The 20,335-nt window shown below is 57.6% G+C and overlaps 1 protein-coding gene and 1 pseudogene across 1 annotated transcript in view; one reads left to right on the top strand and one right to left on the bottom strand.

Moving 5' to 3' along the window:
- The window catches only part of LOC140681565 (uncharacterized), a 97,621-nt pseudogene extending 90,508 nt beyond the window's left edge, over nt 1–7,113 (bottom strand).
- Nucleotides 1–20,335, top strand: part of LOC140681562 (uncharacterized) — a 422,013-nt gene that overhangs the window by 132,366 nt on the left and 269,312 nt on the right. Inside the window, 1 exon segment of the mRNA XM_072921494.1 lies at nt 9,892–9,900. Coding sequence (XP_072777595.1) covers nt 9,892–9,900 — 9 coding nt within the window.

The raw sequence follows: 20,335 nt of genomic DNA, 5'->3' as shown, positions 1-20,335 counted from the left end.
GTCTGTAGGATCCCAGTCCCTATTTTATCCGAGTCCCTTGTTGATACCAGTCCATAGGATCCCAGTCCATATTTGATCCTTGTCCATATTTGATCCCAGTTCAGTTCATTCCAGTCTGTAGGGCCCCAGTCCCTAATTTATCCCAGTCCTTAGTTGATCCTAGACCACAGGATCTCAGTGCATATTTGATCCCAATCTCTGGTTGATCCCAGTCTATATGGCCCTGCACACATTCCAGAGGTCTGGAATTTCAGCTTCCAGCCAGGAAAAGACATTCCCTTTGCCCTCGAAGGCAAAGCTCTTGAGAAGGGGCTGAAAGCCAAGTGGAGCAAAATCCTACAGAGACATTTCACTGCTGGCCTCCATAACTTCAGCTCCTGAACTAAGAAATAAAATAATAATTGGGAAATAAAATAATTAAAAAATCAGGGGTGGGTCATTGGGGGCAGAGGGGGCAATTAAATTAGAGGAGGATTCAATTAAATCAGGGAAGGATCTTTGGTGGTCCCTGAGGAAATTAAGTTGGGGGAGGATCTTTGGAGGTCCCCTGGGTCAAGGGAGACACGGAGAGAGAAACAGAGCAGGCAAAGAGAGGTGTGAGGGAAAGGAGGACACAAACACAATCACCTGAGAAGGTGGTGCCCTGAAAAACAGAACTGCCACGGACTGGAGATGAACAGCAAAGAAATCACTAAGTCTGTAAGTTTTATTTGCTATCAAATACATCCCAGCCACCCAGCCCCACACAATCCCCATCCCACCTCTCCAAATCAGGATCCCACTTCTCCCAGTCTCCTCCCAAACCCATCTCAACCTGGCAGCTGTGAAATCGAGTGAGTTTGGTGTGGGTTGGTTTTTTTTGAGGTGGGAACAAACAATTTGAAGAGGGATTGAGCCTTTATGTGTTAAAATTCGGTTGTTTTCAGTGGGATGTGAGTGGTTTTGAGGTGAAAGATCAATCCCTCTTGGCTTTTAGAGTGCAGAGAGATTGAGAAGAGAAAAAAATTAAGGTCAACATGAAAGGAGAAGCAGCCAGGTGTGTTCCCAACATGGATCACAGGGAATGTGGGTCACCAGGGCTGTGCCCAATGTGGGTCCTCCAGTGGGGGATGGAGTTTAGCTCTTCTCGCACTCGGGGCACTCGCAGGGCTTCCCTTACCGGTGCCTCCCTTGGTGTTGGGTCAAGTGAGAGCTCTGTGAGAATCTCTTCCCACACCGGGGACACTCGTAGGGCCTCTCCCCAGAGTGGATGCGCTGGTGCCTGAGGAGGTGGGAGTTCTGCCTGAATCCCTTCCCACAGTCGGAGCAGCGGAAGGGCCTCTCCTCTGTATGAACCGGATAGTGCTTGAGGAGATGGGAGGTGGTCTTAAACCTCTTCCCACACTCAGAACACTCGTAGGGCCTCTCCCCAGTGTGGGTCCTCTGGTGCTTGATCAGGCTGGAGCTCTGGCTGAAGCTCTTCCCACACTCCCCACACTCGTAGGGCCTCTCCCCAGTGTGGATACGGCGATGCTGGATGAGGGTGGAGTTCTGCCTGAATCCTTTCCCGCAATCGGGGCAGCGGAAGGGCCTCTCCTCCCTGTGAATCTGATAGTGCTTGAGAAGACAGGAGCTGGTCTGAAATCTCTTCCCACACTTGGAACACTCGTAGGGCCTCTCCCCAGTGTGGGTCCTCCGGTGCTTGATCAGGATGTAGCTGTAGGTGAAGCTCTTCCCACACTTCCCACACTCGTAGGGCCTCTCCCCAGTGTGGATGCGCCGGTGCGTGGTGAGGTGGGAGTTCTGCCTGAATCCCTTCCCGCAGTCGGGGCAGCGGAAGGGCCTCTCCTCTGTGTGAACCCGATAGTGCTTGAGGAGATCGGAGCTGGTCTGAAACCTCTTCCCACACTTGGAACACTTGTAGGGCCTTTCCCCAGTGTGGATCCTCTGGTGCCTGATCAGGTTGGAGCTCCGGCTGAAGCTCTTCCCACAGTCCGCACACTCGTAGGGCCTCTCCCCAGTGTGGGTCCTCTGGTGCAGAATCAGATCAGATCTCCACGTGAAGCTCTTCCCACACTCCGAGCACTTGTGGGGCTTCTCCCCATCATGGAGCTGCTCAGGGACCCCCAGCTCCGAGCTCTGGCTCCATCTCCGGCCGCCTCCCTGGCCCAGGGTGAGTCTTTCCCCCTCAGATCCCCGCGATCTGCGTTTGCAGCCCCTCCTCGTGCGGGATCTCCGGGGCTTTTCCTCCCCGTCGGGTTCCTGTGCTGTGGAGCCGCTCAAAACGGCCTCTTCCACCAGGTTCTGCCGCAGGGATTTGTCCTCCCTGCTCTCCATCCTCAACTTGCTCTGCGGGAGGAAGCACAAGGAGAGGCTCTTCCTCTTCCTCGCAGCCTCCCAGGGGCTGGGAATGGGAAATCCTGGTTTGGGGAAAACAAGGGATGAGCACGTTGAGTTTAAAGCTCCTTCTGTCCCAGTCCATCCCTAGAAGTCCCTGGCCACCTGGGCTCCATAAAAACCTCCCAAACACCAAGATCCAGCCCTGAAAAAGCCTCCCAGGAGTTCCCCGTCCCTGCTCCCTCCCCTTTGCTGTTCGGGGCTCCCCCCTGTCCCAGCTGCTGGGGTCACGCTTGGATTGGGGGTCCCCCTTCTCCTTGCAGCCCGCCCTCCCCAGGCTGCCGGGAGTCCCAGCAATCCCAAAAGCTCCCCCCTCTTGGCTCTCCCCATTCAGGGGTGCCGGGGCTGTTTGGGCTCCCGGGCTCCCTTCTCCCCTCCTTCCCTGCTCTGGGCTGCCGGGGCTCCAAGGAGTCCCCCCAAGGGGCCTTTTCCGCTCAGCTTCGCAGTTCTTCCTTCTCCAAACATCTCCCCAAAAAACCCAACCCAGGCACCCCCCAGGAGACCTGGCCCGAGCTCCCCCTCCCCGCTCACCTGCGGGATGGGGGGCGATGATCCCACAGGTGGGGCTGCGAATTCAGGCAGGGCTGACCGCGCGCTTCTCTCTGCTCTGCTCGATCCCCCTTTAAACCTCCTCTTCCTCTTCCTGCCGCTCCTCCTCTTCCATCCCCCCCCCTCCTCCTCTTCCTCCCTAAGCCCACCTCCCGCTCCTCCTTCATCCCTGCCCTTCCCTCCCTCCTCCTCCTCCCCCAGCAGCAGCGACACCCTCGGTTCCCGTTCCGCAGCCCCGGCAGCCCGCGGCAGGAGCGGGGATGGAGCCGGGACAGGTCGGGATGGGCAGCGCGGGGCTCTCGGCTGGTCCCAGCCGCTGTTCCAGGGGGGAACCCGGCCCGGGCCAAAGGAGAGGCAAACTGGGGAAACTGGGGGCTGCACATCCAAACTGGGGCTGCCTGGGGACCCTGCCTGGGCACTGCCGGCCCTTGGGGCTCCTCTCAGGAGATCAGGAGGGGGGAACGCACAGAGGGCTCGGGGATGCCAGGAGTGGCAGCACTGGGAGGGATTGGGCTCTGCTGGGACCCTACTGGGAGGGACTGGGACTGTGCTGGCTTTGTCCTGACACCATACTGGGATCATACTGGGAGGGACTGGGACTGGGCTGCTTTTGTGCTGACACCATACTGGGATCATACTGGGAGGGACTGGGATGGAACTGGTTAGTACTGGGATGAACTGGGATGGACTGGGAGGTTACTGGTTTGGGGTTACTGGGAGGGGATTGGGAGGTACTGGGATGGACTGGGACATTACTGGTTTGCACTGGGATGAACTGGGTGGGACTGGGAGGGACTGGGATGAACTGGGAATGGGGTTTGGGGTTACTGTGATGAACTGGGAGTTACTGGTTTGGGTTTTAGCGTTACTGGGAGGGGATTGGGATGGACTAGGATCAACTGGGAATTACTGGTTTGGGGTTTGGGGTTACTGGGAGGGGATTGGGATGGACTGGGATGAACTGGGAGTTACTGAGATGGACTGGGGCCATACTGGGATGAACTGGGAGGGACTGGGAAGGCAAACTGGGAGAGACTGGGAAGCCAAAGTGGGCAAACTGGGAGGGACTGGGATCGTACTGGGAGGGACTGGGAATGGGAACTGAGCAAGCTGGGAGTTACTGGGAGGGAACCGGGAGGTTACTGGGATGAACTGGGAGTTACTGGAACGTTACTGGGATGGACTGGGAGGGGATTTGGGCTCACTGGGATGAACTGGGGCCATACTGGGGCGTTACTGGTTTGAACTGGGAGGAACTGGGAGCTCTGGGGGGGGGGGGCGGGGCTCGCTCCGGGCCGGTTCCATTCCCAACCGCGGGGGGGGGGGGGGGGAGGAGCCGTTCCCTCACCATTTCCTCAGCTGGGCGCGGCGCGCTGCGGGACCTGCGGGCGGCAGCGGAGCTCGGGGCGGATCCCGGCGCTGATCCCGGTGATCCCGGCGGGATCCGCTCCCCCTTTCCCCGATCCTGGCACCCACCGGAGCGGCGGCGGCGGCGGCTGCGGAGGGCGGCGCGGGGTCTGCCGGGAATGGCGGCGGCTGTGGCGGGCGCGGGGCATGCCGGGATACACCGAGGCAAACGGCGCGGCGCCATGTTGTCACGCCGCGCGGCTCGCTTTACGGCGGTGTGGCGAGGTGAGGGTGTCGCGAAGCGGCAGGCGCGGTTTGCTTTACGGCGGTGTGGCGGGGAACATCTGGAGAACATCTGAGAACATCTGGAAACGGTTGGGAACGGCTGGGAACGGCCCCACAGGAGCTCCAGAGGAGCTCTATCCAGAGGCACCTGGGAGCCCTCAGCAATCCAGCCAGCAACGCACGGGCAGGAGGACACGGATGGCGCTTCCTGCCTGGGACAGGGCTTGTGGCAGCAAAGGCCTGTGCCAAAGCAGTCGGGCAGCTGCAGCGGGAGGCAGGAGAGCTGGCAGCTCCGTGTCCGTGTGTGCCCATGTCCGTGTGTCCCGTGTCCATGTGTCCCCGTATCCGTGTGTCCCCGTGTCTGTGTGTCCCCGTGTCCGTGTCCCCGTGTCCGTGTGTCCCGTGTCCGTGTGTCCCCGTGTCCGTGTGTCCCCGTATCCGTGTGTCCCGTGTCTGTGTGTCCCTGTATCCGTGTGTCCCTGTGTCCGTGTGGCCCGTGTCCCTGTGTCCCCGTGTCCGTGTGTCCCGTGTCCGTGTGTCCCCGTGTCCGTGTGTCCACTGCCCGCTTGCCCCCGCGCCCAGCCCCGCGCTCCCCGGGGCAGCCCCTGAGCCTGTCCAAACACGGGAACTTTGCCGTGTTCAGCCCAGACCTGGCTTGCTTTGCTTGCTTCTGCTTTTGCCTTTGCTTCCTAGTTAGGTTACCTAAGCAGTCCAATTTTTTCCTGGACTGTTTTTTTTCCTTTCCTCTTCCTGAATACCATCCAACCTGCACTGGACTGGGATCTGGGAAACACTGAGGAGCACCAAGATCCTGCATTTTGTGATCTGCAGCAGCCATCCCCAGTGCTGGAGAGCAATCCCCAGTGCCCAGACCCGGGCGACCACTCCCAGGAAAGACTTTCTGGATTTGTTCATTATTCATCTCTTCAGAGTGGTGAAAGAGTTTTGTTGTCATCTGGTGTTGGACCCGATGGTCCAGGGGCTGCGGCGACTTCAGGCAGTGCCAGGGCACCGCGATTCCTTCTCTGCTCTTCTCCGGCTGCCCCTGCTGCCGCTGCACCTCTGCCTCCTCCTCCTCCTCCTGCCCCGCTCCCGAAGGCCGAACCGTGAGGGGAAAGGGACGAGGAAAGGGCGGGACCGTGAGGGGAAAGGGGCGGCTCAGGCCAAGGGCGGAACTGTGAGGCGACGCTCTGTGAGGCGGCGCTCTGCAAACAGAACTGCCACAGACTGGGAAAGAACGACAAAAAAATCAGTAAATCTGAAAGTTTTATTTGCTATCAAATACATCCCAGCCATCCAGCCCCACACAATCCCCATTTCACCGCTCCAAACTGGGATCCCACTTCTCCCAATCACCTCCCAAACCCATCTCAGCCTGGCAGCTGTGGATTCGAGTGAGTTTGGTGTGGGATTGGTATTTTTTGAGGTGGGAACAAGCAATTTGAAGAGGGATTGAGCCTCTGTGCTTAAAATTCAGTTGTTTTCATTGGGATGTGAGTGGTTTTGAGGTGAAAGATCAATCCCTCTTGGATTTTGGAGTGCAGAGAAATTGAGAAGTGAAAAAAATGAAGGTCAGCACAAAAGGAGAAGCAGCCAGGTGTGTTCCCAACATGGATGACAGGGAATGTGGGTCACCAAGGCTGTGCCCAATGTGGGTCCTCCAGTGGGGGATGGAGTTTAGCTCTTCTCACACTCGGGGCACTCGCAGGGCTTCCCTTACCGGTCCCTCCGTTGGTGTTCGGTCAAGTGAGAGCTCTGTGAGAATCTCTTCCCACACTCCCCACACTCGTAGGGCCTCTCCCCAGTGTGGATGCGCCGGTGCCTGAGGAGGTGGGAGTTGTGCCTGAATCCCTTCCCACAGTCGGGGCAGCAGAAGGGCCTCTCCTCCGTGTGAACCCAATAGTGCAGGAGGAGATGGGAGCTGGTCTGAAACCTCTTCCCACACTCAGAACACTCGTAGGGCCATTCCCCAGTGTGGGTCCTCTGGTGCTTGATCAGGCTGGAGCTCTGGCTGAAGCTCTTCCCACATTCCCCACACTCGTAGGGCCTCTCCCCGGTGTGGATACGGCGATGCTGGATGAGGGTGGAGTTGTCCCTGAATCCCTTCCCGCAGTCAGGGCAGCAGAAGGGCCTCTCCTCCGTGTGAACCCGATAGTGCCGGAGGAGATGGGAGCTGGTCTGAAACCCCTTCCCACACTTGGAACACTCGTAGGGCCTCTCCCCAGTGTGGATCCTCTGGTGCACGATCAGCTCGGGCCTCCTCCTGAAGCTCTTCCCACACTCCGAGCACTTGTGGGGCTTCTCCCCATCATGGAGCTGCTCAGGGACCCCCAGCTCCGAGCTCTGGCTCCACATTCGGCCGCCTCCCCGGCCCAGGGTGGGTCTTTCCCCCTCAGATCCCCGCGATCTGCGTTTGCAGCCCCTCCTCGTGCGGGATCTCTGGGGCTTTTCCTCCCCGTCAGGTTCCTGCGCCCTGGAGCCGCTCAAAACGGCCTCTTCCACCAGGTTCTGCCGCGGGGATTTGTCCTTCCTGCTCTCCATCCTCAGCTCCTGCCCTGGGGGAGGAAGGACAAGGAGAGGCTCTTCCTCTTCCTCGCAGCCTCCCAGGGGTTGGGAATGGGAAATCCTGGTTTGGGGAAAACAAGGGATGAGCACGTTGAGTTGGAAGCTCCCACTGCCCCAGTCCATCTCTAGAAGTCCCTGCCCTCCTGGGCTCCATAAAAACATCCCAAACACCGAGATCCAGCCCTGAAAAATTCTCCCAGGAGTTCCCCGTCCCTGCTGCCTCCCCTTTGCTGTTTGGGGCTCCCCCCTGTCCCAGCTGCTGGGGTCACGCTTGCATTGGGGGTCCCCCTTCTCCTCGCTGCCCGCCCTCCCCAGGCTGCCGGGAGTCCCAGCAATCCCAAAAGCTCCCCCCTCTTGGCTCTCCCCATTCAGGGGTGCCAGGGCTGTTTGGGCCCCCGGGCTCCCTTCTCCCCCTCTTCCCTGCTCTGGGCTGCCGGGGCTCCAAGGAGTCCCCCCAAGGGGCCTTTTCCGCTCAGCTTCGCAGTTCTTCCTTCTCCAAACATCTCCCCAAATAACCCAACCCAGGCACCCCCCAGGAGATCTGGCCCGAGCTCCCCCTCCCCGCTCACCTGCGGGATGGGGGGCGATGATCCCACAGGTGGGGGCTGCGAATTCAGGCAGGGCTGACCGCGCGTTTCTCTCTGCTCTGCTCGATCCGCCTTTCAACCTCCTCTTCCTCTTCCTGACGCCCCTCCTCTTCCATCCCCCCTCCTCCTCCTCTTCGTTATCCCCACCTCCTTCTCCTCTTCCATCCCTCCCCTTCCATCCCCCCTCCTCCTCCTCCCCATCCCCACCTCCCGCTCCTCCTTCATCCCTGCCCTTCCCTCCCTCCTCCTCCTCCCCCAGCAGCAGCGACACCCTCGGTTCCCGTTCCCGCAGCCCCGGCAGCCCGCGGCAGGAGCGGGGATGGAGCCGGGACAGGTCGGGACGGGCAGCGCGGGGCTCTCGGCTGGTCCCAGCCGCTGTTCCAGGGGGGAACCTGGCCCGGGCCAAAGGAGAGGCAAACTGGGGAAACTGGGGGCTGCACATCCAAACTGGGGCTGCCTGGGGACCCTGCCTGGGCACTGCTGGCCCTTGGGGCTCCTCTCAGGAGATCAGGAGGGGGGAACGCACAGAGGGCTCGGGGATGCCAGGAGTGGCAGCACTGGGAAGGACTGGTTTGTACTGGGATTGTACTGGAATCATACTGGGAGCAGCTGGGCCCATGCCAGGGCAGACTGCAGTCACCCCGAGGGAGACTAGGATCGTACTGGGATCATACTGACACAGAGTAGGAGCCTACGGGGGCCAACTGAGACCATGCTGGGGGCAAATGGGATATACTGGGAGTGACTGGGAGCCTGATGAGCGTGACCGGGAGCAGCTGTGAGCAACTGGGATCATGCTAGGAGCAACTGGGAGGAACTGGGAGTCACTGGGTGCCTGCTGGGGATGACTGGAAACGACTGGGCTTATACTGGGATCATGCTGGAGGTGACTGGGATCATACTGGCAGTGAGTGCCACGACACTGAGGCTGACTGGGAGCAGTTGTGAGCAAATGGGATCGCGCTGGAAGGAACTGGGAGTGAGTGGGAATATGCTGGAAGGAACTGGGAGACACTGTGAGAGACTGGGAGGGACAGTGAGGGTGAAAGGGGCAACTGGAACCGTGTGGAACACAACTGGTTCATATTGGCACTGACTGGGAGCACACTGGCGTCATCTCTGGATCATACTGGGAGGGCTTGGACTAATACTGGGAGTGTCTGAGAGTGACTGGGAACACACCATGCACAGCATCCCTGTACTGGGGGTGACTGGGAGCAACTTGGAGCACTCTGGGAGCAAATGGCATCATACTGGGATTGACTGGGTTGATGTAGCTGGAGGCAACTGGGACCATACTGCGAGTGATTGGAAGTTACTGGGATTATACTGGGACCATACTGGGAGTGCTGGCATGTGACAAGGATCATACTGGAGGTTACTGGGCTCATACTGGTGATGAAAGGGAGCAACTGGGATCCCACTTTGGGCTACTGGGAGCAACTGAGAAAAATTGGGATCATGCTGCAAGCAAATTGGAGGAATTGGGAATGACTGGATGCAGGCTGGAGACAACTGGGACATACTGGGCATGACTGAGATCATACTGGGATAACAAGCACCTTACTGGGATCACTGGGAGTGTCTGGGAATGACCACAGAGATGCTGAAGGCAACTGGGATTTACTGGGGATGTCTGTAACCTTACTGGGGTGACTGGGAACACACTGGGAACAACGGGGACCATGCTGGGGAGAACTGAAAGTGAGTGGAAGTGAGTGGGTCTACACCGGGGACAACTGGGCATGACTGGGACCATGCTGGGAGCAACTGGGATCATATGGGGAGTGATGGGGTTGATACAAGGGACAACTGGGGGCAACTGGGATCACACTGGGGAGAACAGGAAGCAACTGAAAGCATGCTGGGGGCAACTGGGATCCTACTGGATCTTACTTGGAGCAACTGGGATCAGGCTGGAAGCAATTGAGGACAACTGGAGTGACTGGGAACATGGTAGGAGCAACTGGGAGAGACTGAAACCACAGTGGGGGTAAATGGGAACAACTGGAACCACAGTGGATGATAATGGGAGCAGCTGTGCCCGTGCTGGATTCATACTGGGATCCTACTGGAACTGGCTGGCATCATACTGGGAATGACTGGAAGTGTGCTGGCTGGGACTGGAACCATGCTGGAGGTGACTGGGAGCAACTGGGCCCACCCTGGGAGTGACAGGGAGTCATTCTGGGCAGGGCTGGAATCATACTGGGAGTGACTGGAACCATACTGGGGGGGACTGGGTGCAGCTGGGATCATCCTGGGAGCCACTGGGATTCCAGCAGGTGTGAATGGATCCTGGCTGCGGGTCACTGGGAGCTACTGGGCCCATGTTGGGAGGAAAATCTGGACACATTGGAAGCAACTGGGACCAACTGGAAGGTACTGGAACCGTGCTGAGGGGACTGAGACCACAAATGGGGAAACTGGGTTCATACTGGGAGCGACTGGGACCACACTTTGGGCAACTGCCAGAAACTGGGATCATGCTGGAGGCAACTGGGAGTAACTGGGAAAGACTGGGATCATTCTGAGGTCACCAGAACCTTACTGGGCCAACTGGAATATACTGGGAGTGTCTGTGACCATACTGGGGGGACTGGAACCACACTGGGAACAGCTGGGACCATGCTGGGGACAGCTGAGAGTGAGTGGGACCATGCTGAGTGGGACTGGGACTATTCTAGGGACACCTGGGATCATACTGGGAGGAACTGGGAACAACTGCAACTATTCTGGCAGCAACTGGGATCATACTGGGATCACAGTGGGAGCAGCCGGGTCCATGCTGGGTGAGACTGGGAGGAGCCAGGTCCATGGAGGGTGACTGGAATCATACTGGGATTGACTGGGAGTGGCTGTGAACAACTGGAATCATGCTGAAAGTAACTGGGAGGAAGTGGGAGGGACTGGGAGCATGCTGGGAGTGACTGGGATATACTGGGAGAGACTGGGAGTCATAGGGATCATACTGGTGGTTACTGGGGTCATGTTGGCATTGACAGGGAGCAACTGGGATCACACTGGGGGGCACTGGCATAATACTGGGAGTGACTGGGATCATACTGGGATTACAGATTACAGATTACTGACTGGGGGTTACTGGGAGCTGCCAGGCCCATGCTGGGAGCCAAATGCACACACACTGAGAGCAACTGGGAGAAACTGGGAATGACAGGAGTCATGCAGGTGACAACTGGGATGTACTGGCAGTGACTGGGATAAAACTGGGGGCAGCTGAACCATGCTGAGGTAACTGGGAGTGCCTGGCAAAGACTCTGGGAATGTTCCAGGCAACTGGGATGTACTGGGAGTACCTAAGAACACACAGGTGGTGACTCGGACCACACTGGGAGCCACTGGGAATGTGCTGGGGGCAACTGGGACCATGCTGGGGGCAAGTGTGAGTGACTGGGGCCCTGCTGGGGCAGACTGGGATCATACTGGACTCATACTGGGATCATACTGGGAGTGACTGGAACCATACTGGGGGGGACTGGGTGCAGCTGGGACCATCCTGGGAGCCACTGGGATTCCAGCAGGTGTGAATGGATCCTGGCTGCGGGTCACTGGGAGCTACTGGGCCCATGTTGGGAGGAAAATCTGGACACATTGGAAGCAACTGGGACCAACTGGAAGGTACTGGAACCGTACTGAGGGGACTGAGACCACAAATGGGGAAACTGGGTTCATACTGGGAGCGACTGGGACCACACTTTGGGCAACTGCCAGAAACTGGGATCATGCTGGAGGCAACTGGGAGTAACTGGGAAAGACTGGGATCATTCTGAGGTCACCAGAACCTTACTGGGCCAACTGGAATATACTGGGAGTGTCTGTGACCATACTGGGGGGACTGGAACCACACTGGGAACAGCTGGGACCATGCTGGGGACAGCTGAGAGTGAGTGGGACCATGCTGAGTGGGACTGGGACTATTCTAGGGACACCTGGGATCATACTGGGAGGAACTGGGAACAACTGCAACTATTCTGGCAGCAACTGGGATCATACTGGGATCACAGTGGGAGCAGCCGGGTCCATGCTGGGTGAGACTGGGAGGAGCCAGGTCCATGGAGGGTGACTGGAATCATACTGGGATTGACTGGGAGTGGCTGTGAACAACTGGAATCATGCTGAAAGTAACTGGGAGGAAGTGGGAGGGACTGGGAGCATGCTGGGAGTGACTGGGATATACTGGGAGAGACTGGGAGTCATAGGGATCATACTGGTGGTTACTGGGGTCATGTTGGCATTGACAGGGAGCAACTGGGATCACACTGGGGGGCACTGGCATAATACTGGGAGTGACTGGGATCATACTGGGATTACAGTGGGTGCCAAGGGACCCTGACTGGGGGTTACTGGGAGCTGCCAGGCCCATGCTGGGAGCCAAATGCACACACACTGAGAGCAACTGGGAGCAACTGGGAATGACAGGAGTCATGCAGGTGACAACTGGGATGTACTGGCAGTGACTGGGATAAAACTGGGGGCAGCTGAACCATGCTGAGGTAACTGGGAGTGCCTGGCAAAGACTCTGGGAATGTTCCAGGCAACTGGGATGTACTGGGAGTACCTAAGAACATGCAGGTGGTGACTGGGACCACACTGGGAGCCACTGGGAATGTGCTGGGGGCAACTGGGACCATGCTGGGGGCAAGTGTGAGTGACTGGGGCCCTGCTGGGGCAGACTGGGATCATACTGGACTCATACTGGGATCATACTGGGAGTGACTGGGACTATACTAGGAGCAACTGGGAGAAGTGGGAAAACACCGGAGAAAAGTGGGAGCAACTGGGACTTGCTGGGGGCAAATGGCATCATAATGGGGAATGACTGAGAATGACTGGGCTCATACTGGGAGAAACAGGGATCCTGCAGGGAGTGAGGGGAAGTGACCAGGGTGATACTGGGACTGACTGGGCTCATCCTGGGAGTGCCCAGGAAACTGGAAGCACACAGGGGTAGGAACTGGGCACCTGCTGGGAGCAGCCCCTGGCGGCCCCGGTACCCCCGAACCCCTTTCCCGGCCATGCCGCCCCTCCAGCCCCAGCACCCCCATTGCCGGGTGCCGGCACTGCCAGGGGTCCCCCCTCTCGGGGTCCCCGCTGGGGCTCCTGGGGCTCTCCTCTCTCTGCGCTCCCGCCCAGGGAAGCCGCGGCTCTCCCGGGGCTCCCCAAATCCGGGGTCCCCACGCGGCCCCGGCAGAGCTCGGAGGGCCCGGCCGGGAAGCCCAACCCGCACCGCGGGGGGACCCGCATCCCCCCGGCCCCGCCGGGGCTCTGCCGCCACCCGCACCGGGACCCCCCAAAAACACCTCCCGGGGACCCCCGATGTCCCCCCGAGGGCAGCTGCGGCTCGGCCTTGGAGCCCCGCCAGCTCCAAACATCCCCCCAAAAACCCCAAACCCAGGGAGCCCCGGGATATTTGGGGCCAGCTCCCCCTGCCCGGGCACCTGCGGGATGGGGGCGACGCTCCCGGGGTGCTGCGAGTTCAGGCAGAGCCGGAGCCCCGCGGTTCATCCTCCCCGCTCCTCCTGCTGCTCCCGCTGCCGCTCCGCCTCTTCCTCCCTCCTCCTCCTCCTCCCCGCAGCCGCGGGAGGGGCGGGGATGGAGCCGGGACAGGTCGGAACGCAGAGAGGGGTGGGGGGATGCCAGGAGTGACTGGGCTGTACTGGGATCATACTGGGAGCAGCTCCTGGGTGACTGATCCTACTGGGATCATACTGGGATCATACTGGGAGTGAGGAGGAGCAGCGCGGTGGCTCCAGCGCTGGGGCTGGGGGCGCTCCTGGCGGGCGAGGGGGAAGTGGGACCCCGGCACCGGGACCCTGAATCGCCATTGCCGGCACCGGGACCCCCCCTGCTCCCCTTATCCTGCACAGGGACCCCCCTGAATCCCCCATTTCCGGACATCAGGGCCCTCTGCTCCCCTTTTCCCTGCTCCCAGCCTCTAGATTTCCCGTGTGCCTGATCCTGGAACGCCTTGGAACACCTTGGACCCCCATTGCTGCCTTTCCCAGCCCCCAGCCCCACCTTTGTGCAAAGCCAGAGACCCTCTGAACTCCCCCTTCCCAAACACCCCGGGTGTCCCCACCCTGGTACCCCTTTTTGGGAAACCCTGGACTCCCCTTTCCTGGGCTCAAGGATGCCTGGAACTCCCTTCTACCTCCCCATCCCTGCCCCCCCATTTCCGCGACCCTGAGACCCCCCTGCACCCCCATTCTTGGGAACCAAGACACCCTTTTACCCCTTTGCCCGGCACTGAGACCCCCCTGCACCCCCTTATCCGGCACCAACACAACCTGTTCCCATCCCCTGCCTCTCCCAACCCCCAGCCCCGCCCTTTTCCCTGACCTGGGACCCCTGGGCCCCCATTCCTGCCTTTCCCAGCTCCTCCTTTCCTCACACTCAGGAGCCCTGGCACCCCCTTTCCTGGGCACAGGATTCCCTGGACACCCCATCCCAGCTCTCCCAGTCCCTGCACCCCCTTTCCTTGGCTCTCAGCCCCTGAACCTCCTTCCCAGCTCTGCCATCTCTTCATGTCCCCCCTTTCCTTGGCCTGTGGACCCCCTGGAACCCCAAACTCTCACTCTCAGCCCCCTCAGCTCCCCCAAATCTCTGTGTCCCCCCAGTTCTCCACTCCCTGCAGTTCCTGGAAGTGGCGCTGTCAGAGCCTGGCCCAGGAGTCCCCCAGTCCTTGATTGTGGGGGACGTGGACGGGACCCTCTGCGAGCGCTGCGGCAGCGAGCGGGGCCGGATGGAGGCACAGACACCGGGGATGGGGGCGGGAGCTGAGCTGGGATATTGGGACAGCCAGAGCTGGGATATTGGGATAGCCAGAGCTGGGATATTGATATAGCCAGAGCTGGGATATTGGGATAGCCAGAGCTGGGATATTGGGATAGCCAGAGCTGGGATATTGGGATAGCCAGAGCTGGGACATTGGAATGGCCAGAACTGGGACATTGGGATAACCAGAGCTGGGATTTTGGGACAGCCAGAGCTGGGATTTTGGGACAGCCAGAGCTGGGACATTGGGATAGCCAGAGCTGGGATATTGGGATAACCAGAGCTGGGATATTGGGATAACCAGAGCTGGGATTTTGGGACAGCCAGACCCTGCTCAAGGACAGGAACTGGCCCGTGGCTGACAGTGACCTGGAGACGGGGCCGGTACAACCAGAGCAGGGGCAGTGGGGGGAGCCGGGGCTGGGCTGGGATCTGTGGGAATGGAGGACTCTGAGGGGCTGGGATGGGATCTCTGGGGATGGGAGGGATCTGTGGGGCTGGGATGGGAATCCAGGGAGCTCCAAGGGGCTCCCTGGGGCTGGGACATGACTCCATGGGTCTGTTCTCTCCTTGTTCCCAGGTCTCCACACAGTGCAGGGGGTTTCCAGCTGTGACCTCCTGTCCAACAGAGCATCCATGGATCCCACCAGTATGGCTATGAGGGCTGGGATTTCATCTCCTTCCAGCTGGGATCCAGGAGCTTTGCAGTGTCCAACAGTGCCGTCTGGATATCCCAGAGGTGCTGGGAACACAAAGGGATCATAGTGGAGCAGATGAAGCATTACCTGGGACACACCTGTGTGGAAAGGCCCCCAAAATACATCAGATATGGTCGGGAGGCTCTGGAGCACAAAGGTGGGTGTGGGAAGGGAAGGGCAATTCCTATGGGAATGGGGGATTCAGGAATGGGGAACTTGGGAATGCAGGAATTGCCATGGAATTTCCATGGCCAGATCTCACTCTCATCCCAGTCAGGTGAGAATTCCATGGATGGACCCCCCCTAACCCACTGCCATGGGAATTCCATGGAGAAATGATTGGAATTGATGACCATTGCAATGAGAGCAGTGCAATGAGACGTAATCCCTGCGGGGATTCCATGGGACATTGATCCCAATCCTTTGCCCAGGCCGGCTCTGCTGTGCCTGTGGCAGCACCAGGGGAGTGCCCTGTCCCTGCCCTGAGCCCAGCACGAGCCTTTCCTTGGGTGTTCCATGCCCTGCCCGGGGCAGGAGGGCACTGCCGGAGCGGCTTTGGTGGCCCCGGGCACCCGGCTGGGCTGCAGCCACTGCAGGGGCTCCTGGGGAATGTTCCAGAGCAGAGCTGAAAGCAAACAGCACTTTCTGGAGGGGATTCTGCCCCTGGGCCTGTGCTGGGAGCCCAAGGGCAACAGCCCAAAGTGCTGGGGCTCAGTGTCCCTTGGCCAGGCCGTGTTCCCTGGCTGTGCCCTGTCCCTCAGCTGTGCCCTGTCCCCTGTCCCTGTCCCCTGTCCCTCAGCTCTCCCCTGTCCCTCTGCTCTCTGGGGCCAGGGGTGGCAGCAGGACCTGGGGCAGCCCTGGGGGAGAACAACCCTGAGCCCCAGCTGGGCCAGTTCCCCCAGTTCCCCCCAGGCCACTCCCAGCATGGGCCCTGTGGCTCCCAGTCACCCCAGTATGGTCCCAGTCACTTCCAGTTACACTCAGTGTGATCCCAGTATCATCCTGGTCACTCCCAGTGTGATCCCAGCATGATCCCAGCATGTTCCCAGGTGTTCCCATTCATCCCTATAATAGTTCCAGGCACTCCCAGTATGGTTCCAGTCCTTCCCAGTATGATCCCAGTATGAACCCAGTCACTCTCATTACAGTACCATTTGCTCCCAGTAAGGTCCCAGTCACTCCAAGTCAGCCAGTATGATTCCAGTCACTCCCAGTATGATTCCAGTCACTCCCAGATAGTCCCAGTATTATTGCAGTAACTTCCTTTATGGTTCCTCTGTGATCCCAGTCACTCCTGGTTAATGCAGCCTGGGGTCCCGGGGTCCATCTGACCCCCGGGCTGCCGTTGCCGTGGGTGTCCGGATAGCGCTGCGCTGTCAGGCTCAGCCTGTCTGGGTCCCTGGGCTCAGCTCCCAGCCACAGGCAACATAGCGAGCACCTCTGGAGTGATTTCAGCTCTGTGAGTTCAGCTCTCAGTGATTTCGCTCTGTGCTCACAAGTGCCTCTGGCAGACACACAGGGATAGAGAGAGGAAAAGGCTGTATGCGGTTCCACAGCGATGTCCTTTATTGCCAGCTCCTCTGAAGGGATGCAGTGACAGTTCTTCTGCCAAACTGGGCAGAAATGGGTGTTTATATGGGGTACTGGGGTGTGTTGGAAATTGTCCAGTTGCCAGAGTTGAGAAGAATACGACCAATAGCCTTACAGAGAGATAAGAAGGGTCTGAATGCAGAAGAGGGGCTTCTTTGGTCCCATCACCGTGACTTAGGCATTTCTTATCTTAGGTGAGTGACCGCCAGGGAGGCCTTGCAGGGCCTCTGACTGGTACAACTCCAATTTCTGTATTTAGGAAAAAGGCATGCCCTATAGTTCTTTTAAAACAGTGGACAAGGCATGAGAACATAGCTAACACAATGACAATTACAATGAAAATCCACAAAATTCCCTTAGACAAAGATGTACCCTATCCCATTAATCCCCTCTCACCAAAAAGGTCATTGACCCAGTCTGGGTTGTTTTCTACTTTTAAGTCCTTCACAAGTTCCTTCAGTTTCTGGATGTTTGCGTGGATGGATTCTGAGCGTGAAGGGAGATTGATGCAACGCATCCCTTCAAAGTCTTGGCAGCCATGTCCGTGGGCTAGCAGTAGGAAGTCTCGTGGTTTCTTCTTCCTTTAAAAGATCACTTAGGGTGACAGAGGTAGCATTGGCTTACTTACTGAGCCAGCACCCTAAGTGATTTATTCCACCAAGGGCTGCAGCTACCCAGGGTAGGAAGAGGGAGACTGCAATCTTTTTTGGTTTGTTCCATCATATAATTTTGGATTGGAATTTTCATCAAATTCTGTGTAGGATCTTTTGTAGTGTTTTAATTTGCTTTCTTTTTTCCAATTACATAACAAGGTGATATTTGGAGTAAGGGTAGAAAGTTTTCCAAGGCTACAGGAACCTCCCTGGAGCCGCGAGGGGTTCCCAGCCCATAGTCGGTTACCACAGATGAGAAACGTTCCCTTGGGTAATACTTTGGGGTGGATAGAGGATGCAGAGATCACCTGAGCGGTGTAATTGCACCAGTTGTAGTTCCCACTGTGTCGGCCATTCCGAGTGAGCGATGATGGTCACATCCGCACCAGTGTCCAGCATCCCTGGGAGGTGGATCTTCTCTCCTCTGTAGAATAGACCACACTCGATGTTAGGCTTACTTGGTCCCACAATTTGTGCCCACATTCTGTAGGGTTGAGAGGAAGCTGTTCCCTGTGATTCTTTGGGAGTAGAAAGGCTTGTGCGATCAGAATTCCTCATGAAAGGAAAAATTGTGAGTCCGTGCAGCACAGCTGGACTGAGATTTCTTGTCCTGGGTGCACTGTTTGTACTTTTGGAACAACAAAGATTTCTCTGAGCTATGGAGAGTGCCACCTATAATTAAAATGTCAAAAGAACCACCTTTTGGCTCATGCTTGCCTGTGGGAACACGATAAACATCCTTATTATTAAAGTCAATGGACAAAGCAGTTACCAACTGGCGCCGTGTTCCCATCTGTATTGCTCAGTGGGTTGGATCCTCTCCAGGTGGCCTGGAATCTCCTGGGATGATGCATGGTTGGGTCTGGGTGGCTTTTGATTTGTTGTCTTTGCACGGGACCTGGCCGCGCTCCACTGGAAGTTTCCTGAACTTTGCTGGTAGCGCTGCTGGTTCTGGGGTCTTTGGTAGGTGTTTTGGGGGTTTTGGGTAGGTAACCTGTCCGGACATTCCTTTATAAAATGTGCAAATTCCCCACAGTGATAGCAGCAGGCCTGGTCTTTGGAAGTTACTGCTGCAACTGCACCAGAAACTCCTTCTGCAATGCCCTTAGCAACTGCTTGGGCCACTGTGTTTTCAGAAGACAAATGCCGTGTACAGCTTTCCACCATTTGTTCTCTGGTGGGTTCTGTATCCAAGGGTAGGGTCTCAGAATTGTTTTACATTGTTCATTTACATTTGACAAGGCATGCTGGCACAATAGTTCTTTTCTTGCCTCTTGTGCTCTCTATCTGTTTTTCCAGAGCATCTTTAGTTCTGTCTACAAACTTGATAAATATTTCATCTACTCCTTGTTTAATACTAGAGAAGTGCTGGGTAGGGGTAGAGTCATCTGGGGTAAGGAGCAAGGAGGTTTTTGCTGCAATAGCCAAGTCTTGTAGTGCTGCCTTAAATAAGGTGTCAGCTTGGTCACAGGGTTTCTGTAAATCCCCTTCTCCAGCCAGCTGTTGGACTGTAAAATCTGGCCTATTTCCATCTTGTGCATAGATGTCTGATAAAGTTTTAAGTTGTCTTTTCCAATGGCTTTCCCATAGCATATATTCTGCTGGGGAAAGAAGGCAGTGAGCAATGTTTTTAAGATTGTGAGGTACCAAAATATGTGCTGAAAAGAGCTTCCAGGAATTTCTGAAAATAGGTGAACTTCTACCCTATTCTTTGGCTATATTTCATAGTTGCACCAGTTCTTTATTTGTGTTAGGTTCACACGTTGTTTTAGTGGTGGCCCCACTTCTTTTCCCCTTTATATAAATTGCTGGGAAGGCAGAAATTCTCTGAGCCAGTTCCCAATCCTCTGCCCAAGTCGCTTCCATTTTGATTAGAGCCCATGGATCAATGTCCTCTGTGTCCCTATCAGACTCACTGTGCTCAGATGAGGAGTGAGAGCGAGCAGGAGGTGCACTACGCTTTTTTGGGCGTTTTGGAGCGAGGGTTGGCGGGGGTGTGGGGGGCTGGACAGAGTGTGAGGGGGCAGCTGGCTGGGCTTGGCTAGAGGGAGGCAGCAGCGGAGCGGCAATGGCAGCGCCACTGTGGCTCAGCCTGCGCAGGGCTGAGGTGCGTGGGGAAGTGGGGTGCCCCCGTGGGGGTCTCGGAGGTGCCGCTCGGGGGGCGCTGAGGGTGGGTGGGTGGGTGCAGCGCTTGGGGATGAGGGCAAGGGAGGAGCGGGGCAGAGGAGGCGGTGGGGCTGGGGGAGCTGCTGCCATCACGGCGGGGCTGCGGCGGGCAGGCAGGCAGGGATGGGAGCGGGCTGGGGAGAGCCGCAGCGGGGCTGGGAGGCACGGCTGCAGGGCTGGGGGAGTCACGGGGGCTGCGCGGAGGTTTTGGGGTGAGGCAGGGCGTTCCCGATGGAAACCGACACAGGTACAGCCCAACACTGAGCGGGGCACGGGGCGCGCAGCGCGCCGCGTGTTGCGGGACCGCGGAGCGGAATCCGCGCTCGCCGCGTCCGAGGGGAGCGAGGGATGGGTGGGCTCCACGGACCCCGCGGGTGGGTGGGGTGGTACAATGTCTGTGTTCCCCGTCCCAGGGACTGAGAGAGGAATGTTATCTGGCAAATTAGCATTTGAAGGGACAGTGTCTGTTGAGAAAGATAAGGGTGGAATTTCCTCAGCAGAAGGAAGCTGCAGAGAATTTGTCTTTTCGACTGCTTTAGTAGTTGAGTGAAATAGAGGTAGAAACTGTTACAGAAACGTCTTCCTTAGTTTGGAGAGCGTCTATTCTTGTCCCTACTGTGTCCCAAAAAGAATCTAAACCGATAGTGTGTGTGTTAGTATCTGGAAACGGGGAAATAATCTATTTATCAATTTTTTCAAGTTGGTTTTTGAAAGATTGCCTTTA

This window comes from Taeniopygia guttata, chromosome 37 (assembly GCF_048771995.1).
Source record: "Taeniopygia guttata chromosome 37, bTaeGut7.mat, whole genome shotgun sequence".
NCBI lineage: Eukaryota > Metazoa > Chordata > Aves > Passeriformes > Estrildidae > Taeniopygia > Taeniopygia guttata.
This window is presented reverse-complemented; position numbering and strand designations above follow the sequence as displayed.